Here is a 22,523-nt window from a genome sequence, read left to right as displayed (position 1 = left end):
CCCACCCCAAAGCCTTTGTACTGGCTGTTCCTGATGCTTCCCACCATCTGGTCGCCCCTCCAAGATCACCTCCTCCGAGAAGCCTCCCTTGATTGCCCCAACCTACCCCACCATTCTACTTAATCCCACTACCCTGTTGTATTTTTCTGAACAGCACGAATCTCTGAAATGATCCTGTGGATTCACTTTCTGGTTGGGATGTCTCCCTGCCAGGGGTGTAAGGGCAGGGTCCTTTTGTCTACTTCTGTAGCTGGAAGTTTGCTCAGATTCTGCTGTGGTTCGTGTGCTCAGCCCTCCTAACCAACTATGAGACAGTGATTACTTTCATCCCCAGATTTGTTTAAGGAACGAATGAAGGTGTTTGAACCAAATGTAATTCAAAGAAGAAAGGAGAGCTTCAAAGATTGCACTTTTGTCCAGCCACCCCAGCCTTGCAGGTGTGGAAGTCGAGGGTCTGCGTGGCCTGGGGCTCTGCCGCAGTCCGGAGATGGCTGCATCTCCTCAGGAGCTGTGCAGTCCTGAGCTATGGGAACCATGCGTGTGAAACACCCCAGGGCGGGAAGAGCCAGCCTGGCCATTGTGCCTGGGGTTGAGAGGAGAGGTTCAGCTGAAAGTTTGGACAGTTCTTGGCATGTGGTCCTCAGGGCCCTTTAGAAAGCGATCCCTCCCAGCTGGCCCTGGCGAGAGCCCGGTCGGGGGCCAGCCTCATGCTGGCTGGCCATAAAGAGGTTCCTGTGGGAAGCATTCAGATTGCTCGGGGAGCACTAGGAACATGAAAGATATGCTACGCGTTCTTCAGGCCCAAGAGAATCACCACCCAGTGTTAGACTTGGCAGAAGGCTTTCCGCTCCTCTGAGCTGCCTCCTTAGAAAAGACGCACTGTCTGAATACCGAATGCCAGCCAGTCGTGGGGACATGGAGCTGGACAGAGGACAGGGGCCCGCGTTCCCGGACAGGTAATCCCACACAGCCCTACCTGTCTCCAAGGCAACACATCCGGGCCCCTTCTTCCAGGAGAGCCTGTTGTGAAACATTCAGGAATGTTTGTGTTCCTCCAGAGATTGGTAATTAAGAAGAGGCAGAACTGGTTCTCTCTTGGCGCCCTCCCTCACTCCCCCTCACCCCTTCAGCATTTGGGTCATTTGATTTCACAATCTGGGTTTTCAGCAGCCCAGGACTTGGAGCCTGGAGGCAGGGACCGCACCGGACAGGATTGGTGTGAATCATGTCATCAGAGGATGGGGGCTGTGAGTTGCGGGCAAGCCCCCAAGTCCGGGCTGCGTCTGAAAGCAGACATCTCTTCCCAGCTCACATTCTTGGCACTTGCCCAAGGGGAAACACTGCAGGCCAGAGGAGCACCCACAGTTTCCCAGAGGGGACTGGTTTAAATGGACAGTTCCTGTCTCTGGGATGAGGGGTGGGTGCACATGTATATATACGTGTGTGTGTGTGTATTTAAATCCTTATACAGCTAAAAATGCTTCTCTTCATCCTGATTCTCTGAATGACACGTCCCTGCACACTGAATAATTCATCCCCCTCTTGGCATTTGTTCCAGAGAAGCTTGCTGTCCAGATTTCTTGTAAGTTGTGTAGTCTTCCAATAGAAGCTTTTCTCTTTCCCATGGAAGAGCTGTAGGAGTCAGGATGTCAGGCCTCTGCTTTTTTCTCCATGATCACTTTTAAGGGAAGCCCGAATATCAAACCCAAAGCCTTCCTGTCTCCCCTTGCCCCCTCTGGATAACATTGGATCCTCTTGATTCCTCTTCTTTATACCTGTTGAGCGCAATGTCCATGTTTACCATAAGCGGGAATCAGCGTTTCAGCTTTGGTAGGAGATCCAGTGTCAGGCACATGACTGATGCTTGTAGCTAACATTTATTTCAGGTCTGACTTTTTGATGTCCAAGGCTGGAATAAGCAGTAAAGTTCATGGTTTTCTGGAAAAGTGATGCATTTTGGTGTTTTAGACCTGCCTCTCCTCCCCCAATCTCCAGCCTCACACAGAGAGCTCAGTGAATCCCTTGTTACAATGACTTTAGAACAATTAATTGTCTGTCTTTTCGTGAAGCCGTTGTGCATTATCCAAATATATTGAGTAGCTTTGCACCGAGACGTAGAAAACTGAAGGTGTAAGCAGGCTGCAGCTCAGGTGCCTTCTGCCTGCTTCCGATTTTCCCCCAGCCCAGCTTTGACATCTGCATCTCAGGCATAGCTTCCAGGTCATCCTGAGACTCCCTTGGTCTTGTCAGTTTTTATTAGCAAAGCTCAGGTTCTGGAGTGAGGCCGTGGGGCTTCAGGTTATACCTCTGGTGTTTTCCAGCTGCAAGGTGTTGGGTGTGTTTTCTCACTGGTCAAATAGAGGAAAAGCACCTGCTGCCTAGAGAGGGAACAAACTTGTTTTCTAGGCCGTGATTTAGCCATCATTAACTATTTTGATTACAGTTGAGATAGAAATATTACAGAGAAACTAATTTTTAAAAGCTTAAAAAGAAAAAAATTAAATTGTTAAAATCCCTCTACCAGGATAGCATTTTAATGTGTATCTTTCCAGCTTCTCTTCTACAAACGCACACACATTTCAGGCAAAAATACTGTATTAAAACAATATCCTAAAGCGTTTCTTGTTCAACAATGTCATTTTTCTCACAGTATGTTAAGAACATTCTTCCATGTTAGCAAAATATAAAACACACCATTATCTTTTGTTCTTAGATATTCATTGTCGTATTCACTCATTCCACAAATATTTATTGATCACCGTGGGGGACATAAGATTCTATTGCTTAAATGCACCATTGATGAAATCATTTAATTCATCCCCACGGAAGATTTTTGTTTATCTTTTTCGCCTGCCCTGGGTTTTCATTGTGGCACGTGGGCTTAATTGCCCCATAGCATGTGGGATCTTAGTTCCCCAACCAGGGATCAAACCCGTGTCCCCTGCATTGGAAGGTGGACTTTTATCCACTGGGCCACCAGGAAAGTTCTCCTTCCTCTCCTCCCCACCTCACCCCCACTCCGCCCCAATCCTGGGAGGGGGGAAAGAATTTTGATCCACTCATGGATTCAGGGAGCTGTGGAGAGGGAATATATCTTTGTCTTCTTGGTTTTCTGGGTTGCAAAGTGTAAATAACAAGATTCCTATCTTCATCACCAGGCTGGTGGGTGGGGCTTCTCAGGGCTGCACCCAAGGAAAGGAATGAACCAGAAGGATCTGACTGTGGTTGGCCCAAGCACTCCTGTTCCCTCCCCAGATATATCTGTCCTCAGTAAGAGAGTCACTTGCTGTGACGCAGGGTAGGCCTGCGTGCAGAGTTTTCCTTCAGAGACCCTTTCAGTAATGTGTTAGGTGAAATGACGTTGGATGAGATTTCCCTGTTGGTCACTGGTCTTCATTCTCCATAAGGAAGTGGGAATGAACCATTTTACAGGAGTTTAAGGAGGAGGAGGAACTGAGGAACGTGGTCTCTTGCTTCTGAAGTCTTGGGGTGGGCAGGGCTTTCCGGGTAGTGGTGGATTGTGCTGAAGACAACTCTTTAGAAACTTTATCCAGGTTGGCATAAGTGCTCCCAAATGAAGGGCCTTCTGGCCTAAATAAATCACCTGTGTCTTCCCCATCTCTTCACTTTTTACTCTTAAGACAGTGGCTTGAAATTTTCCATGGGGCTCAGCTGAAGATGTCAACTTTCAAGGGAACCGTTTGATTCACAGCAAGGGCTCTGAAGGCAGAGTGCCTTGCTTGAATATCATTGGTGTAGACATTGAGAGTGTTATTTCATCTTTCTCTTCGTCTCTGTTTCCCCTTCTGGGAAGTGGAGAAGAATGTTCTTTCAGCATTCATTCGCACCAGGATCTAAATGTTTTTACAATCATGACTTTATTTAACCTGACAACTTGGAGAGTTATTATCCCCACATTTTAGATAAAAATACTGAGGCTCAGAGAGGGACACTTAAGTTACCATACTTAAACAGCTAATAAGTGATGCCTACTGAATCCTAATTGGACAGGGCTTGGTCTGTTTTATATCATATAGACCTCTGCCTCATCCTTGTCTCCCATAATACAGCAGTATGATTAACAGAGCTTTGGTGCTGTCCACTCCTTTCAATCGGTAGCTGTGTTCTCAGTCTACCAGACCCGGGATGTATAGTGGCATGTGAACACACTAAGTCCATCCACCAGGGGCTCTTTCACTGTTTATTTTTTCCCCACGTATTTTGCTTTTCTTTCTTTTTAAGAAATTTATTTGGCTGTGCTGGGTCTTAGTTGCAGCAGACAGGATCTAGTTCCCTGACCAGGACTGGACCTGGGTCCCCGGCATTGAGAGCACAGAGTCTTAGCCACTGGGCTACCAGGGAAGTCTCAGCACATATTTTGCTTTCAGCTTAATTTGGGGTGGGTTTAAGAGAGGAGGAGATTGCATGGGCTAGGAGAGTCATCTCCTATGGCTTGGAGGGAAGCTCTTGACCAGGAATCCTAGACCCCACCCCACTCATCCTTCCTCCTGTTGCATTGTATCTCAGTTTGCCAGTCTGTCGAAAGAGTGTTGAAGCACAACAGTCTTCCAGAAGTGGGAGGGGGCGGGAGCAGACAGGAGAGGGAGAAGATTGTTGTTGTTCAGTTGCTAAGTTGTGTCTGACTCTTTGCAACCCTGTGGACTGCAGCACGCCAGGGAGAATATTATGTGTGTGTATTTTAGGCAGATGCAGTGATGGGGAGAAACTAACCGGGCCATCCAAAGTGGCCACTCAGGCTGACCTCAGTGTTTCCAGATTCCCTGCATGCTGGCTAAAGTGCTGGACCAAGGGCTTGTGATGTTTTTGAGCCTTGACAAACCTTCGTCTGTCTAGTTGGGTGGTCTGTCTATCTGACATAGGTGTTTACCACCACCTCACTCCCCATTTGGGAAGTCCCAATATGGGGACTTCAAGGGTGGTTATGGCTAAAAAATCAGTTTGGCCTGGATTGTGCAGAGAAGGACAGCAGTGGGTACAGGCATTTGGGAACCAGCCCAGGAAGCAAAAAAAAAAAAAAAAAAAATACTGCATTTGGCCAAACTCACAGGGAGGGAACATCTGTTCTTCTAGATGCTGCAGCGAGCTAGCTTTTCAGAGGGGAAATAGGTAAGACAAACATGGACAGAGCCTGAAGGACGGCTGGGGCTGGAGTGGGCCAAGTGCCCTGCAAGTGGAGAAACCAGAGAGAGATTTGAGTCTGAGTCTAGAAGCCAGGCTCGACCTTCGAGCCCTTCCCTGTGACCCCTCACTCAGAGACGTAGCAGTGAGGCCCAGAGAAGGCAGGCGACTCGCTCGGAATCCCTTCCCAGTTGGTGGCAAAGTTGGGACCAGAGCAGATTCCCTGCCTCCCTCCCAGGTGACCTTATCTTGTTGCTCCGATACGCGTTCGTCTTCCTGGGGACAACGGGGCCGGGGCGCAGAGCTTCTGCATCTGGTGGGCCAGCCCAGAGGGGCAGGGAGGCTATAGGCAGCCATGAATGCAGCTCTCTGGGGACCGTAGGCTGACGGAGTCTCTTTCTCCTCTCCCTTGCCAGGTACACCAAACCGCTCACCTTCGCTGACTGCATTAGTGACGAGCTGCCGCTGGGATGGGAAGAGGCGTACGACCCACAGGTCGGGGATTACTTCATAGACCACAACACCAGTAAGTCCCCCTCCACCCATCCCTCCACCTCCTGGCCAGCCCCCACGTCTGGAAGAACTACCAGCAGGGGCTTGTGAAGCCAGATTGTGTTTCGTTTCACACAGAGTTGGATAGAGATGTCAGTGTAGATATAGATAGATAATGTATGCTCATATATAAATAACAGTTTAGAAGAGTTTTAAATAGAATCTAGAACTCTGTGTCTCACAACCCATCTCCCCAATTTTACAGAAGTAACCACTGCTAGCCATTTCTTGTGTATCTCTCCAGAAACTTCCCAGTCATGTGTGCATACATATATATATATATATTTTTTAACATATATTGATTTCCACAGGGCTTCCCTGGTGGCCCAGATGGTAAATAATCTGCCTGTAATGCAGGAAACCTGGGTTTGGTCTCTGGGTTGGGAAGATACCCTGGAGAAGGGAATGACTACCCACTCTAGTGTTCTTGCCTGGAGAATTCCATAGACAGAGGAGCCTGGCAGGCTACAGTCCATGGGGTCATAGAGAATCAAACATGACTGAGCAACTGACACTTTCACTTTCATTGATTTCTATGCACCATACGTAAAATAGATGGCCAGTGGGAATTTGCCATATGACTCAGGAAGCTCAAAACGGTGCTCTGTGACAACCTAGAGGGCAGGGATGGTGGGAGGGAGGTTCATGCATACACATTTTTTCACAGAAGTTAGATGTGTCTGTGTCGTCCCCAGATTATTTTTTAGCAGCCACTGCCCCTGAAGCAAGTCCCCAGCAACATACAGCATGCATCTATAATGGATGGTCTGAGTGATGTATGTATGTATCTCCAGCCCATCACGCCAGTCAGCCCACTTTCATTTTGTATCTGTGGTCCAGATATCCCGATCCAGAATGAAGATTCCTAGTATCTTTGTCTCTGGGACTTTGATGGAAATATAGGTTGAGAAGGGGAGAAGCATATTGTCTGACAGGTGGAAGAACCCAGGTTGAGGTCTTCCAGGCAGGGAGAGTTGATGTGTTCTTGGGCCTCATCCACTGTGCACCTTCTTGGCCAAGACTATTCTTGTCCTGGGGAATTTGCTGCCCTATTTGTTCATGTATAATAGAGGAAAGAGGATTTTTCTGTCTCGATCTCAGCCTTCTGAACTGTGGGATTCCTCTTGTCCTTTCAGGCAAGAGGAGAATGGAATGCGGTGGCATATGTCCGAAGGTTGAGATTAGGGCGCTGAATCCTAGTAGCCCTTGTTTCCTGAGCATGCACTCTGTGCCATGTCCTGGACAAGGCACTTGACTAGGCATCATCTCATGCAATCCTCCCAACACCCCTGTGGGATGCTAGGATGATTGTGCGTGCGTGCGCAGTCATGTCCAACTCTTTGTGACCCCATGGACTATAGCCTGCCAGAAGGGAAAGAGCCTGTTTCTTCCACTGGTGCGTCTGTGTGTGCGTGCGAAGACTCTTCAGTTGTGCCCAACTCTTTGAGACCCTGCCAGGCTCCTCTGTCCATGGGATTTTCCAGGCAAGAGTACTGGAGTGGGATGCCATTTCCTACTCTAGGGGCTCTTCCCTACCCAGGGATCGAACCTGAGTCTCCTGCATTGGAGGCAGATTCTTTACCATTGGCGCCACCTGGGAAGCACTAGGATGATTAAGTCTGTCTTATGAATGGAACTTAGAGATAGAAATTGACTGCGCAACTCTCAGAGTCAAAGCATGGCAGGGCTGGGATTTGAACTCGTCCTGGGAGTGGAATTGGGCTTCTCCATCCACTTCCTCTTCTGGGTTTCTGTGGCACCTGGTCAAATCTCTGCTGTGCCCCTCACCATTCTGTAGTATAACCATTTACCTGTCAGGGCAGGTTCCCCAGACTTTTTGCCTGGCAAGGCACATAGTAGGTGTGTACTTGACCTTTGCTACCTAGAAAAGGTTATATGTGCATGAATGCATGGCTAAATAAATGGATGAGTGAGCAGACTTGGCACCAAAGCAGAGGAGCGTTTCTGAGAGACAGCTAATGGCACTGATTGCATTGTTGGGGGTAGCAAAGGTTTTTATTAGCACTCATGATTGCATATTGGGTAATGAGAAGTAAATGTGCCTAATTGAGTGTGTATGGGGAAGGAGGCTAATGCTTGGAGGACTGCATGGTATACTGGGTTAAACACTGATGTACAGGAACCCTCACTAGTCCTTTCCTGTCTCTAACTGCTGAGTGAATCCCCCTCATTGAAATCTGATGGCAGGAGTGGGATTTTCTGGTGCTTCTGGGAGTCGTTGACGAGATGGAAAGCGTGTCATGCAATGGTAGAGTGTATTCTTGAGGGGATGGCAGCAGAAATGGGGGTGTGTATAGGAAGGTGAGTAAATGAAAACCGCAAAAGGAAGAATTCTCTCTGGTAGTTTTGCCAGCAGTCAGGCTGCAGGGTTTCCTTCGGCTGGAAGGTGCTCTCATTGGATGGAGGGTACCACTTCTAGAGGACGGAGCCAGTGATACAAATGGTGGTGTGCACAAGGCCCACTCATTCAGAGCTGTGGACTCGGACCAATCCTCTGTGGGTGACTGCAGTTACGGTTTTGTCTTGTTCAATGATTTTATTTGTTTATTTTGGGCTGTGCTGGGTCTTCATTGCTGCAGGGGCTCCTCCGTAGCTGTGGTGAGCAGGCTTCTCATTGAGGTGGCTTCTCTTGTTGCGGAGCACAGACTCTAGCATACAGGCTTCAGTAGCTGCACGCAGCTCCTGGGCTCCAGAGCACAGGCTCGATAGCTATGGCACATGGGCTTAGTTGCCCCGTGGCATGTGGGGTCTTCCTGGACCAGGAATCAAGCCTGTGTCCCCTTCACTGGCAGGCAGGTTCTTTACCACTGAACCACCAGGGAAAGCCCCTGAAGTTACTGCTATAGAGTTATAGACACGATAGACTTGAACAACAAATTAAATCCACCATCAAGCGTTCATTCATTCAGCAAATATTTATCGACCTCCTACAATGTTCTAGGCACTGTACTGGGAGCATGGGGTACATGAGAGTGCAAGATGGCAATGATCCGATCCTTGCCTTCATAGAGCTTTCATTTTGGCAGAAGCAGCAGAAGATAAACAGAATAAGTAAGCCAATTGTGTAGTGTATTTTTAAATTCTCAGGGTTATGAGAAAAGGGAGAAGCAGAGCGTGGGGCTGAGGTGTGGTGTGTGTGTTTGTGGGTGGCATGGGAGGGACAGTGTTGAGAAAATGCTCTCTGAGCTAAGACTTGAAGGAGGTGGGGGGAGTGTTTCAAGTAGAGAGGGTTGATCGAGAGAAAATGCCAATGTGTGATCACATTTTGCTTCTCAAGGTGTGACAGGGAGGCAGGTGTGCATTTAGCAGAATTTGTGAGGAAGTGGGGAGGAGGGCATCAGGCCAGGTGGTAGCAGGGCCTGGATGGGGCAGTGATCCACCTGAAGGGCTCAAGCTTTTATTCCACGTGATGGGAACCATTGAAGATCCCCTAGAGGAGGAAATGGCAACCCATTCCAGTATCTTTGCCTGGAGAATCCCATGGACAGAGGAGCCTAGTGGGCTACAGTCCATAGGGTCACCAAGAGTCAGACATGACTGAAGTGACTTGGCATGGAGAATTTTAAAACAGACGCATGGTGTGATCTGTTTTGTGTCTTAAAAAGGGTCATTCTGGCTGCTTTGCTGAGAGTAGACAATGGAACAAGCACGGACATAGGGAAACTTGTGAAAGAATGTTGCAGTAGTCCAGGTGACAAAGGACAGTGGCCCGGATCAAGGCTATAGTGGTGGAGGTGGTGAGAAGTGTCCTGAGGCTGGAGGAAGCCATCAAGGCTTCCCGATAGATTACATGTGGGGTGTGGAAGAAAAGGAATGAAGGAGCCTCTCCGAGCAGGTGACAGGATGGAGTTGCCATCCATTGGATGGAGAAAGCTGCAAGAGGACTGATGTGTTTAGGAAGGAAGAACAAGGGTTTGCTGCGATGGGTCACATCTTCCATGCCTGTTATCCATCTGAGAGGAGATGTTGGTCAGTTTAATGTAAGAATCAGGTGTTTGGAAAAGAGAACTGGGCTGAAGGTTGGCATTTGGGAGCTGTTGGCATAAAGAGAGTACTCATTTATTTATTAAATATTTGTTTGTTAATTTGTGGGCATTTATTTCTCAAATTTACAATGATTGTAGCTTCATGTTCTGGCATTGATTGTATTTATCATGATTAGATGGTTTTAATCAGTGATCAAATTGTGTTTTCTGTTTTCTCTTCACCCTATGTCATGAATATTTAAGAGATGCTACACAGTCTTCATATTTGCCATTTTTAATGTATCAAACAGATGCATCAATACATTATGACACATACAATGAGTGTAGCATAATACCCCTTTCAACTGACCTTTTGGGTTCTTTCCATTTGTTTGTTATAAAAAATAACACTGGAGGGAGAGTCTTTAAGCATATTGCTTTATTCTTCTGTGATCCTTTCCTGGAGTCACACTCCAAATGTAGGATCGCCAAGTGAAAGGTTGTGGACCCTTGTGAGACTTCTGGTAGCTCTTCCTAGTCTGATAATATTTCTAAAAGATCGAGTCAGTCTGTATTACCACAAGCAATGAGAGTACTGTTTTCCTCATGCCTTGATCAGCATATGACTAATTTCACTTCTTTACTTTTGATACATTCATCACAGGTTTAAACTGTTACTTCATTGTGTTTCATTTGCATTCCTTTGCAGAGCAACAAGGTTGGAATTTCTCCAGATGTTCAGCTGTTTTTAAGACAATTGTAATTCAAGCCCTTGGAGAATTCAGTAGTGTTAGTCACATGGGTGCTTGTGTGGTGCATGTAGAAAGCAGGCGTGTGGTGGGGTAAGGAGTATGTGAAGCCCGTGAACTGTGAGCTGTATGGAGAGGGGGCGGTGTATTTGTAGGTAGAGGTTTGGGGCCTGGGGGAGGAAGGAGGACTGGGTCTCAATGATGGCTGTATTCAATCAGTTAAACGTTTGTTGGAAGTAGCTACCTTTTGGGGAGAGAGCGAATGAAGGGGAAGGGGATGAAGGGATGATTTTGTATGGAGCTGATTTTGTGACATGCTGAATGATCCAGCTATGTCCATGTTTAATAAAAACAAGAACTGAAAAATAGTTGACCAAGGACTTTCCTGGTGGTCCAGTGGTTGGGAATCTGCCCTGCAGAGCAGGGGACAGGAGTTCGATCTCTGGTGGGGGAACTCGGATCCCACATGCCGTGGAGCAGCTAAGCCCACGTGCCACACTGAGCCCTCAAGCCAGAGTTAGAGAGTCTGTGCCCACAGCGAAAGATCCCACATGATGTAGCCAAGAGCTGACACAGCTAGATAAATAAACAAGGAAATAAATAGTCGACCAAGAGGGTCTCTAAGAACCTGCCCTGGTGTAAAGTTATCTATTCTGGTGAGATGGAAGTTAAGGAAGGAGAGTGAGCATAGCAGGGGCTGGGCGTGGGAGGATGTCCTGATTAGTACAGGACAAACAGGCCATTTTCACACCTTGTTTTCTTTCCCAGAAAAAGGGAGGAGGAGAGCTTGAAGAATAGCTATTCACAGATAATTCAAACACTGGCCTCAGTGAATAGTGTTGGCTTTACTCTCACCGTTGTTTGTTTACTTTACCTGGGTGCAAGTGCTCTACAGCTTCCAGGGAAGCAGTGAGGCGGGGCCCCTTACTCTCTTTAAAAATCAGAAAAGTAGATTCAGAGAGGCTAAGCAACCTGCCCATTGTAACACAGTGACCACTGGCAGGCGTGAGAACGTGGCCCTGCTACCTCTGTGATCATTCTCCCTGTCTCTTCTTTCTTTCACTGGAAATGCTCACTGGGGCCTATTCAGGAGGACTGAGAGTGAAAGGACCTGTGAGAGGAGGCTCTAACTCAATTCCCCAGGAGCCAGACACAGGACATAAGTGAATGACGCAGATAGATTGTGGACCCGTGGTGGCCAAATCTTCTGAATGTTCCAGAAAAACCAGAGATCAAGATTGTAATGTATAAATCTCCTTGTTAATCTAGAAAAGTGTTATGATGAACCTATTTGCAGGACAGAAAGAGGCAAAGGTGCAGATTTGTGGACGCAGTAGGGGGAGGAGAGCTCGGGATGAACTGAGAGAGTGGCACTGACGTGTGGACACTACCGTGTGTAGAACAGACAGCTAGTGTGAAGCGGCTGAAGAGCGCAGGGAGCTCGGCTCAGTGCTCTGTGATGACCTGGAGTGTGGGGCTGGGGGTTGACAGGAGGCTCAAGAGGGAGGGGTTATATGTGTACATATACCTGATCCGAAAAGAGTTGGACACAACTGAGCAACTAACGCTGAAAACCTGATTCACTTCGTTGTACAGCAGAGGCTAACACGATATTATAAAACAATTATGTTCCAATTTTAAAAAATTAAACATGAATTTTAAAAAATCTCCTTATTTTTATATGCCAGTAATCAATTCAAAATTACTAAAGTTCTTTGGGCTAAGCAAAACTTACCTGCAAGCTGAATTTACCATATGGCTGTGATTATATAATTTCTGGTGTGTCAGTCGTCCCATACCCCACCTTCCAGCTGGGAAATGACTGAGGAGTTGGCAGTCGATGGGCATTGATTTTTTGACATTAACATTGCTTTGACCTTTTCCATATCTGCTTAGCTGCCAGCTACCCTTTTAAAAACATTTTTTTTGTCCTATTACTTTTTTCTAAATTATCACTGTGTATTTTTATTGGATACATAATTTAAAAAATAAAAAAGAATGAAGAAAAAGCATCCTACCAACAAGACAGATCTACTGTTGATAATTTGCTGTTTCCTCGTAATCTGTTTGAGAATGTACATATGTATTTTGATAAATACAAAACTATTTTTGCAATTTTGCACCCAGTTGTTATTATTGTTTAGTTGCTAAATTATCTCCAGTTCTGTTGAGACCTCAGTACTTACACCCATTTTTTTTTTCATTGTAAGCACCTTTCTGTTTTTTTTTTTCCCCAAAGACATTATTTTTAATGGCTGTTTTAGTGTATTGTGTAAATATAGCATACGTATTTGAGCAGGAATTTCTTGTGTGACCTTGAGCAAGTCACTTAACTTCTTTATGTCTCAGTTTTCTCTTTTGTTTAACCAGAGTAATAAAAGAATTTTCTCTATAGAGTTAATGTGAGGATTAGAGGAGTAAATAGATACAAAGTAAATGAAATAGTGCTTGGCATAGAGTAAACATTAAATAAGTGCTTGTTTATGATGAAGATGATTTTATACAAATGCATTTTTGCCTGAATTTATTACTTTTTGTAATAAATTACTGTGGGAGGATTTATTGGATGAAGGGTATTAACATTTTAAGTCTCTTGATTTTCATTGTCAGATAGCCCTTTAGGAAGGCTGTTCTAATTTACATATTGTGTGGACACAGTACGTCTATACATCTTTTGAAATATCAGTTATTTTATTTCCCTTTACTATTTACCAAAATGAATGACTTTAACCATCTGTAATATTGTTGAACCTCTCTGTCTTACATTAGAATTCATATCTGTTCATTCTGGCTATTCTCTGAGTAACTGCAGGTTTGGAAATTGATCCTGGTTTTTTGTGTATGTTTGTTTGCTTAATCCAAATGAAGAGTCTCTGCTATTCAAAAGGCAAGTTTAACCCATTTACATTTATTGTGATTTTATATTTATTATACTTTTTGTTCTCTGGTAGATTCTATAGGCCACCATTTTTGAGATGCTAATCTAGGATCTCTGGGGTCTGTTCCAGAAACCACTCAGATTGAGGATCCTCGGGTTCAATGGCGGCGGGAGCAGGAGCACATGCTGAAGGATTACCTGGTGGTGGCCCAGGAGGCCCTGAGTGCACAAAAGGAGATCTACCAGGTGAAGCAGCAGCGCTTGGAGCTTGCACAGCAGGAGTACCAGCAGCTGCACGCCGTCTGGGAGCACAAGCTTGGCTCCCAGGTCAGCTGTGAGTACCTCCCACCACCAGTACCCCCACCAGCATGACCTCAAGGAAGAGGAAACGGCTGCACTGAGTCCTGCATGTGTTGCCTCTCGATGCTTCTCAGATCTACCTGGGTTCTTTCCTCTCCACTCCTTGTACAGACCACCACCCTTTTCCTCCTCCTGCTTGTGCTTTGCTATGATTCATCTGCCATTTTCATTCCATTTCCTTTCATTCATTTTTCATCTCAGAATGCCAGTTGACTTACCTGTCTCCTTATTTGAAGCCCTTTAGTGGCTGGGGGAAGCGGGGGTAGTTTTTGGTTAATGTACAGAGTTTCAGTTTGGAAAGATGAAGATGTTTTGGAGGTGGGTGGTGTTGATGGCTGCACAACAGTGTAAATGTATATAAGGCCTCTGAAATGTATAGTTTGAAATGGTTAAAGTGGTAAATTTTATGTTATGTGTATTTTTTCGCATCACTCTTTCCATGGCTTACACAGACCCATGTGATCAGACTCCTGCCAGCCACTCCCACCTCCACTGATGCTCCCAGTCACTAGGATCTAGATGTGCTCAGCACACCCATTCTGCTCCCTAGCCTGCCCTGCACGTTTCTACCTCGGGGCTTCTGTCCTTGCTGCTCCCCTGCCTAGAAAAATTTTCTATTGATCCATTTGCACGGCTGGCTCCTTCTCACCCTTCCAGTCGTCTCCTCTGCGAGGCTTGCCTCTGACAGCTCCATCCTCAGATGCCCTTCCCCAGCATTAGCCTCTGTAATGGCTGTTTGTTTTGTTCATAGCACTATCACAGTGCATCTGCTTATACATCTGTTGGTATTTCCTAGTGGAGGAAATTTCCTGTTTCCCTTGTTCACCCTCATATCTGCAGGAGGAGAACAGGCACCCCGGTCCTTCATTCTCAGTGTAGGGAAATGCCAGATCCATAGCTCTCAAAGAGCCCATTGACCTTTTCTGATGTTTTGGGGTTTGGGGTTTTTTTTTTTTTTTTTTTTTTTTGGTCTTCTGCCACTATTTTTAATAGCTAATCCTTTTCTATGTTTACTGAGTGCTTACTAAATGCTCACCTACAGTCTGAATATGTTATTTCAGTTAATTCTCATAACAGTTCTGTGGGGGAGCACAATTAATATCTTCCTGTAACAGATGAAAAATCTGCAGATTAGAGAAGACTAATAGCATACCCAGGGTCTTACAGCTGGTAAGAGATGATAAGTTACAAACACAATTCTCTCCCCTAACATCTGCAGTTTGGGCCAAGGGGCCAGCTTTAAGCCATGGTGTCAGGGTTTTCATGCCTTGGCTGGGTAACCAAACACTCCCCCTGTGTGAAGCCCCCACTTTGAGAAATTTGGTCTGGGACGAGGACAGTGAGTAGGTTACTCAATGTCCCAACCCTGCCCTTTTCCTTGGCAACTCAGGGAAAAACTCAGAATCTCAGATTATAGAAAAGAACTGCATTATACTCATTAGCTGTTTCTAGGTCAAATAATGTCCTAGAGACCATCATGAGGGTTTTAGCACTTAATCTGTCTTAATCAGCTGGGACTGCCATAACAAATTACCACAGACCAGGTGGCTTTAACCACAGACACTTATTTTCCCACAGTTGTGGCGGCTAGAATCCTGAGATCAGGGTGTCAGCACAGCTGGGTTCTGGTGGGACCCTCTTCCCACCTTCTCACTGTGTCTTCACATGGCAGAGAAAACAACAAGCTCTGTGCTGTCTCTTATAAGACCACTAATCCTATCATGAGGGCCCCATCCGTATAACCTCATCTAACCTTAATTACCTCCCAAAGGCCCCCTTCTCCAAATACTATTACAATAGGTGTTAGGACTTCAATATATGAATTTCCAGGGAACACAGTTCAGTCCATGGCATTATTTTTACCAGAACCCTGGAGGGAGATGTTAATATCCCTAGTGAAATTCAGATTCAAAGAGATTTTTTTTTTCATTCTGTAGTCTGAAATAGTGACAAATGTATAGAAAAACAAACCTTCCTATTTTGGAGGTCAGGATGTATACAGGGACCCCAAGTATCACACCCTGAATAACTTACTAACTTTGGGGGGTAAAATGTTTTTTTTTTTAATATTGAAGAGCTACAGCCACCGCCATCTTACACAGGGGTTAAATTAGCATCACCAATAATGAGACAAACTGACATTGTATACTTTCTATTGTGATGCAATAAAAAAAACATCACTGAGGATTCTTGACAAAAAATGTTTACTCTCAATCGATTCATGAAGAAACAACCAGACAAATCCATACTGCACAGTATCCTACAAGATAATTACCCTACACACTTTCAAAAAATAGTGCTGTGAGAAAAAAGCAGAAAGAGGGGCAATGTTGCAGATTACAAAATGAAAAAAGTCTAGGGAGGCGTAAGTGCAATGAAGTGTTTGCACCTTGGCTAGACCATGGATGGAGGGGAAAGCAGCCATAAAGATATTCTCAGGCAATTGGAAGATTTTCTTAGATATAATAATGACTTTGTAACTGTGTAGGAGAATGTCCTGTTCCTAAGACATTCATGTGACATCATGTCTGCAACTTAATTCCAAAAAAATCCGGGGTGGTGAGGGGGGGTGGGCGTGGGGATGGTAAATGAAAAAACTATGATGTCAGTCTAAGTGAGGTCAATGACTCATTGATGGTTTTGGATATGGGATGGGTTTTTCCCAATAATCATTTATTGAGGGCTTTTATGATCCAGGCAGGCATCCGACTGAGAGAATAAGAGTGAAGGGTGGGATAGACAGAACAGATGTGGGGAAATGCTAAAAGTTGGTAGATCTAGGTGAAGGATCTATCAATATTCATCACATTATGCTTTCAAATTTCCAGTAGATACAAAGGTTTCAAAATAAAAATTTAGGGTGAGGAAAAGAGCCAAGTGGCAGCAGTGACACATTCTTAGTGGGAGCTGTCCTGTGTGTTGTGGATATTTAACAGCATTCCTGGTCTCTGCCTATAGCGTCTCCCACCCAGGGTTGCAATAACCAAAAATGAGTGCAGACACTGCCCCAGGGTGGGCTAAATTGCCCCCATCCAGAAACCACTGGTCTAGGTAAATCACTTAGCACAATTCCCTTAGAACGTATTAAAAGCTCAATAAATATTCTCTTGATAAGAAATACATTACATAATCTTTTGAGAATGTGGACTCTGTAGCTGGACTGCTGGGGTCCGGCCCAGGATATGCAACTTCCTAGCTGTTCAACTTTGTACAAGTGATGCTGCTTCTCTCTGCATGAAGTTTTCATCTGTAAAATTGACAGGGACTTCCCTGTGGTTAAGACTCTGTGCTTCCAATGCAGAGGGCAGGAGTTTGATCCCTGGTTGGGGAACTAAGATCCCACATGCTGTGTGGTGTGGCCAAAAATAAGTATAAAACCGACATAATAATAGTGTTACCTTCCACAAGTGTGTTTGCACTTGGAATACTAGTTATCACATTCTTAAACTCACAATAGATAATATCAATATTTATTTGATATTATCAATTCATTGGCATTGAAATGACCAAGATTTTTAACCAATCCCTGGAACCAGTAAGAATAGAAGTGAAGTGAAGTGAAGTCAGTCATGTCCGACTCTTTGCGACCCCATAGACTGCAGCCTGCCAGGCTCCTCTGTCCATGGGATTTTCCAGGCAATAGTACTGGAGTGGATTGACATTTCCTTCTCAAGGGGATCTTCCCAACCCAGGGCTCAAACCCAGGTCTCCCACATTGGAGACAGAGGCTTTACCATCTGAGCCGCCAGGGAAGTCCAGTAAGAAGACAATTCCTTATAGAAAGTAATTGAGGCAGTTCTATCATATGACTCATATGACTTAAGAGCTACTACTGAGTGCTCCATCAGGTTCAAAGACACCATCATTTTGAATGTTAAAGAAGAAATCAGTAGATAGCTAGTGGGAAGCTGCTGTATAGCATGGGGAGCTCAGCTCTGTGACCTGTGATGTGTGGGATATGGGGGTGGGAGGGAGGCTCAAGAGGGAGGAGATATATGTATGTTATATCTGATTCACGTTGTTGTACAACAGAAACGAACACAACATTGTAAAGCAATTATCCTCCAATTAAAAGTGTTTAAAAAAGAGAATCATCTCAGATCACTAGTTCTAAGATACAGATCAGCAAGGGATGGGGGGCGTCCCTCAGCCCAAGCATCCTAGTAAAACAGGCATGACCCAAGGCTCCTCATGACTTTCTTAGGGTTTGACAAGCCAGGTTTGCCTTCCAAGTCAAGCTCTCTGGCAAGTTGATAGACTGGTGAGGTCACATGCCTCCCTCTAACTCAGATGGCCTGTCAGGGCTTGTGAGAGTTTTGCCACCTGGCCTTGACTGCTGTAGGGCTTGGCTACAGGTGGGGCTCTGCCTTGGGGATGGAGGCTTTGTTGTCATCACTGGTACAGTTTCCCACCCCATGGGGAATGAGAGAGAATTCTCATTTAACATGCATCTATTGAATTTCGGCAGGGCGATATGCTGGCCACTGTACATATGTTGTTTCAAATAACTGTGCTACACACACACAATCTTACAAGATACTGGTGTTCCCATTTTACAGATAAGAAAACTGAGGCCTGGAGAGAAGCATCTGACTTCAAAACCAATTCTCTTAATTTAACCCAAGTCAGCCTGTCAAATTCTAAGGTTTGAGGGCTGCACTGGGGTTCTTCCATCCTCTGAAAGATGAGAGCTCAGGACAGCTGGGTTCTTTGGGACCTCACCATGCTCCTTCCTCCTCCAGGCCTTGGTTTCCCATTTGGAAAATCAGTCATTGGGTGCCTTGCTGCTAAAAATGCCAGTTGAACCACCTACGTGCTTTCACTCATTCCTGAAACTAAGAAAATATCAGATAAGAGATTTTTAAGACATATATGCACAAGGACAGGGAGACTTGGAGGAAAAGGCCGCAATAAAATGTGGAGACTTAAAGGTGGAAGGACAGATAGCAACCTACCCGATAGACCAGAGAAAAGAGGAATTGGGCTGACAGTGAGAAAAAACAGGCCTCTGGTCTACCTGGAGCACGTGCAAAAGCTTCAGGAATTGGAGGCAGTGGCTGTCTCTGTGGAATGGGAATGAAGTTAGGAGGCCCTCAAAGAAGACCAGAGGAAAGTTGTTTCTGAGACGCAGACCACGAGATCTCTTCCCCAAATCAGCAAGACCCAGGCCAGTGCCCATCTCCAACCTGATGGAAAATTGGAGGTTTATTTTTAGGAGAAAGTAAAACAGAATCTCTGGACCACAGGATACCAGGCAAGTTCAAAACTGAGGTGCACCACACTGAAAACATGGTATTCAAGTGAACATGAACTTTAGGATTGAGACCCCAGCCGGCATGTACCACTTGACTCCCAGAAGAGTACCAGGCTATTGCCTGCCAGGCTGGACAGTAGAAGAATCTGGGGAATCTGAGTCTCTTCTTTTCAGAGAAAAGGGATATAAACAGAAAAGGTGAGATTTCCCTAGTGGCCCAGTGGCTCAGAAGCTACCTGCCAATGCAGAGGACGTGCGTTTGATCCCTGGTCCGGGAAGATCCCGCATGGCGGGGAGCAGCTAAACCCGTGCACCACAACTAGAGAAGCCCGCGAGCCCTAGAGTCTGTGTTCCGCAGCAGGAGGAGCCGCTGCAATGAACAGCCCGAGCACCACAACTAGGGAGTAGCTCCCTGCTTGCCACAACCAGAGAAGAGCCCAACAGCAACAAAGACCCAGCACAGCCAAAAGTAAGTAAATCAACAACATTAAAAATAAAGAGAAAAGTTGTAAAAACACTTGACAGCGAGGATTCTTGGATGAAACAGTCCAGATAAATCCTATATGCCACACAACCCACAGTGAATCATGTAACCCATCTCCAACAAACCCTGCTCCAGCCAGCTTTTTGGGTCCCTGGTTTAAGTGTGAGCTGACGGCTGAGTTTCTGGACATCTATGGAAAGCCTCTTACATGAACAGTAGAGATGAAACAAACACCTGGCAGTGGGGAGGCCTTGTAGGAAATGGAGAGAGTGCGTGGGGAAGAAAACATGGAGAAAAGCTCACAACCATGAAAGTAAAACAGGATGCTACATTTTATAAATAGGAGCGTTCAGAGAGCACAGAAGAGCCTTTGGAAATTGAACTACGAGAGTAGAAATGAAAAATCCACAGGAAGCCTGGAAGATAAAACTGAGGAAGTTTTCTAAAAAGCAGAACAAAAATACAATGAGATGGAAAAATAGCATCAGGCCAAGAACTCTATCCGAGTAATGAAAGCTCCAGATAGAGCAGAAGAAACAGAGGGAGAGAAGCATCAGTGACATAATTTAGAAAAATTTCCCAGAACTGATAGAGGAGATTGAAAGCGCTCAGTGAGCACCCAACACAGAGGATAAAAGTTAACTCACACCAAAGACATATCATTGTGCCACTTCAAACACTGGGAACGATTCGAGATTCTAAAAGCTTTCAGAGAGGAAAAACTAGGTCACACAAAAATGATCAGGACTCAGAATAGCTCCTGGCTTCTCAGTAGTAACACTGGAAATCTAAAAGACAATGGAGCAATGCCTTCAAACATTTAAGGAAAATAACTTCTGCCCCAGAATTCTATATCCAGCAAAACTACCCTTTAATCATGGATGTTGTCATTGTTGTTCAGTTGCGAAGTCATGTCTGACTCTACACGCACGTTTTCCAGAAGTGTTATTTCCTTCATGTTTCCTTTCTCAGGAAGTTCCTGGAAGTGATATTCTACCAAAATGAGGAGGTAATCACAGGGGGGAAGACATGGAATTTAGGAAGGAGGAGAGAGGGAGGCAGTGGAGGTGAGGGGTGGGTGTCCCAGGATGCCAGCCAAGCAAGGAGAATAGAGACACACACCCAGCGAGACAGAGCCCAAGAAAGGAACTCAGGGAGAGGAGACTTAGATAACTGGCCAAGTGTGAGGTTGCTCAGTGATAAATTTGGGGAAAGTAAGCACACCTGCTGGGAGGGATTGGGGGCAGGAGGAGAAGGGGACGACAGAGGATGAGATGGCTGGATGGCATCACCGACTCGATGGACATGAGTTTGAGTGAACTCCAGGAGTTGGTGATGGACAGGGAGGCCTGGCGTGCTGCGATTCATGGGGTCGCAAAGAGTCAGACACGACTGAGCGACTGAACTGAACTGATGCACACCTAAAAATGATAATTATTAACTTTAAGAAAAACAACCCCAAAAATGTGCTGGAAAGAAAAAGTATGCAAAGTTGGCTACATGCCTGGGCCCAGAATAGTGTTTACAGAGTAAGAGTAATAACAAACACTGAAGGTGTCTCTGGCCAGAGTTATCTGTAAGGAAGATGAGGAGCTGAGAGGGGGTGCCCTGTGTGGGGTAGGGGTTGGGAAAGGGAGTGAGCCTAACACTCCATCCTCCAGAGAGAAATGAATACATGATGCCTAAAACAGAAAAAAAAAAAAAATCAAGAAACAGTGATGCTTGCATATTATCAGACACACAGGGTTGGATGCCCAAGAAACTGGCTGAACCCGCTGAAATGGTTCCTTTTTTGCTAGTGAGATAAGCGGATTGGGGAATGCTCTTTTTTTATAGCAAATCTGGGATGTATAAAATATGTAGCATTTTATATAGACTGTTAGAGTATTCATACATAACTTGAATAAAAACTAAAAATTAAAAACTAGAAAAAGATGTGATCTTAAAGGCAATCTCTACGGTCCTGTTTAAATATGAGATTCTTTTGTTGTGAGTAACTGAGGGGACCCGGACACAGAAAGAAAGCTCATGACCTGTTTCTTGATTGGAGTGCTGGTCTTGATTGGAGTGCTGGTCACTTGAGTGTGTTTCTTTTGTGAAAGTCCACCAAGCTGCACATATATGATGTGTGCGCTCTTCCATTCCTATATGTACTTTTTTACTTCAACAAAAAGATAGCTTAAAAAATAACAAGCCACATCCTATTTCTGCAGCTTTAGACAGAAACAGTACATGTCACAGTGATTCTCGAGGGTGATAATTCCAGCCCCTGGTGGCCCTTTGGCAGAGTCTCATCCTTCTCAGGTTCTCCCTTGAGGGTTTCTGAGTGTTCCCTTGGAAGAACTCCTGCCTTCCACAATCTGCCCTGGCAGCACTGGTCCCCACAGCCACCCTCTGTTGTTAGGGTCAGGACTGGCCGTGTTTCATGGGCTCTCCCAGGCTGCTACCACGCTCCCCTTAATACTTCCCCCGGTGAAGGCCAAGCCCAGCAGCTTGGGTAAACAGGCCGGTTGCAGGATCGGGTGCTCACAGAACAGGCACACTTCTTTTTCGGTGTATCTTGTTTCCTCACTGATGACGCTCATCTTTACACCATGTTTTTACTAACCATCAGTGGGTAACAAAGATTGTCAATGACCTTAAAATTTTGTCTGGAAGTGACTATCTGGGCAATTGCCTAAGTCAGTGTTTCCAGCTTTGTATCCAACCAGGTCTCTCCCTTGAAACTCCCAATTGCAGCGGAGTTAAAGGAGTTAGAGCACAGGAAGTGAACGCGTCAAACTGGCAACAAAACATGTATTCCTGTTCCATGCTCACAACAAGGGCTGTGCGGTCCTTCCTATCCAGGTGTTCCTGCCGCTCATCTCTTCTGAGAAAGTCCAGGCTCAGTCACCGTCATCCTCATCATCACCATCGTTCCAAACTCAGCAGCGGCGAAATGCTGCCCATGGTGCAGGACGTCTTGTCAGTTTCTACGCAGAACAGTTTTATTTCCCAGACTTCCCAGTGTTTCATTTTAACTTTCCTAAAGCCTAATCAGAGGTTTCCCCGGTGGTGGAGTGGTAAAGAATCCACCTGCCAATGCAGGAGATGCAAGAGGTGTGGTTTTATTCCCTGGGTC

General features: G+C 45.5%; 1 protein-coding gene across 1 annotated transcript in view; it reads left to right on the top strand.

Moving 5' to 3' along the window:
• WWC1 (WW and C2 domain containing 1) overlaps positions 1-22,523 on the top strand; it is a 155,484-nt gene that overhangs the window by 70,800 nt on the left and 62,161 nt on the right. The window contains exons 2-3 of the mRNA XM_018050071.1: positions 5,556-5,665; positions 13,435-13,638. Of these exons, the coding sequence (XP_017905560.1) occupies positions 5,556-5,665; positions 13,435-13,638 (314 nt within the window). The remainder of the gene's footprint in view (positions 1-5,555; positions 5,666-13,434; positions 13,639-22,523) is intronic.

The sequence above is a fragment of the Capra hircus genome, chromosome 7 (genome assembly GCF_001704415.2).
Source record: "Capra hircus breed San Clemente chromosome 7, ASM170441v1, whole genome shotgun sequence".
Taxonomy (NCBI): Eukaryota; Metazoa; Chordata; class Mammalia; order Artiodactyla; family Bovidae; genus Capra; species Capra hircus.
Note: the sequence above shows the minus strand (reverse complement) of the source record. Positions and strands in the feature narration are given on the sequence as shown.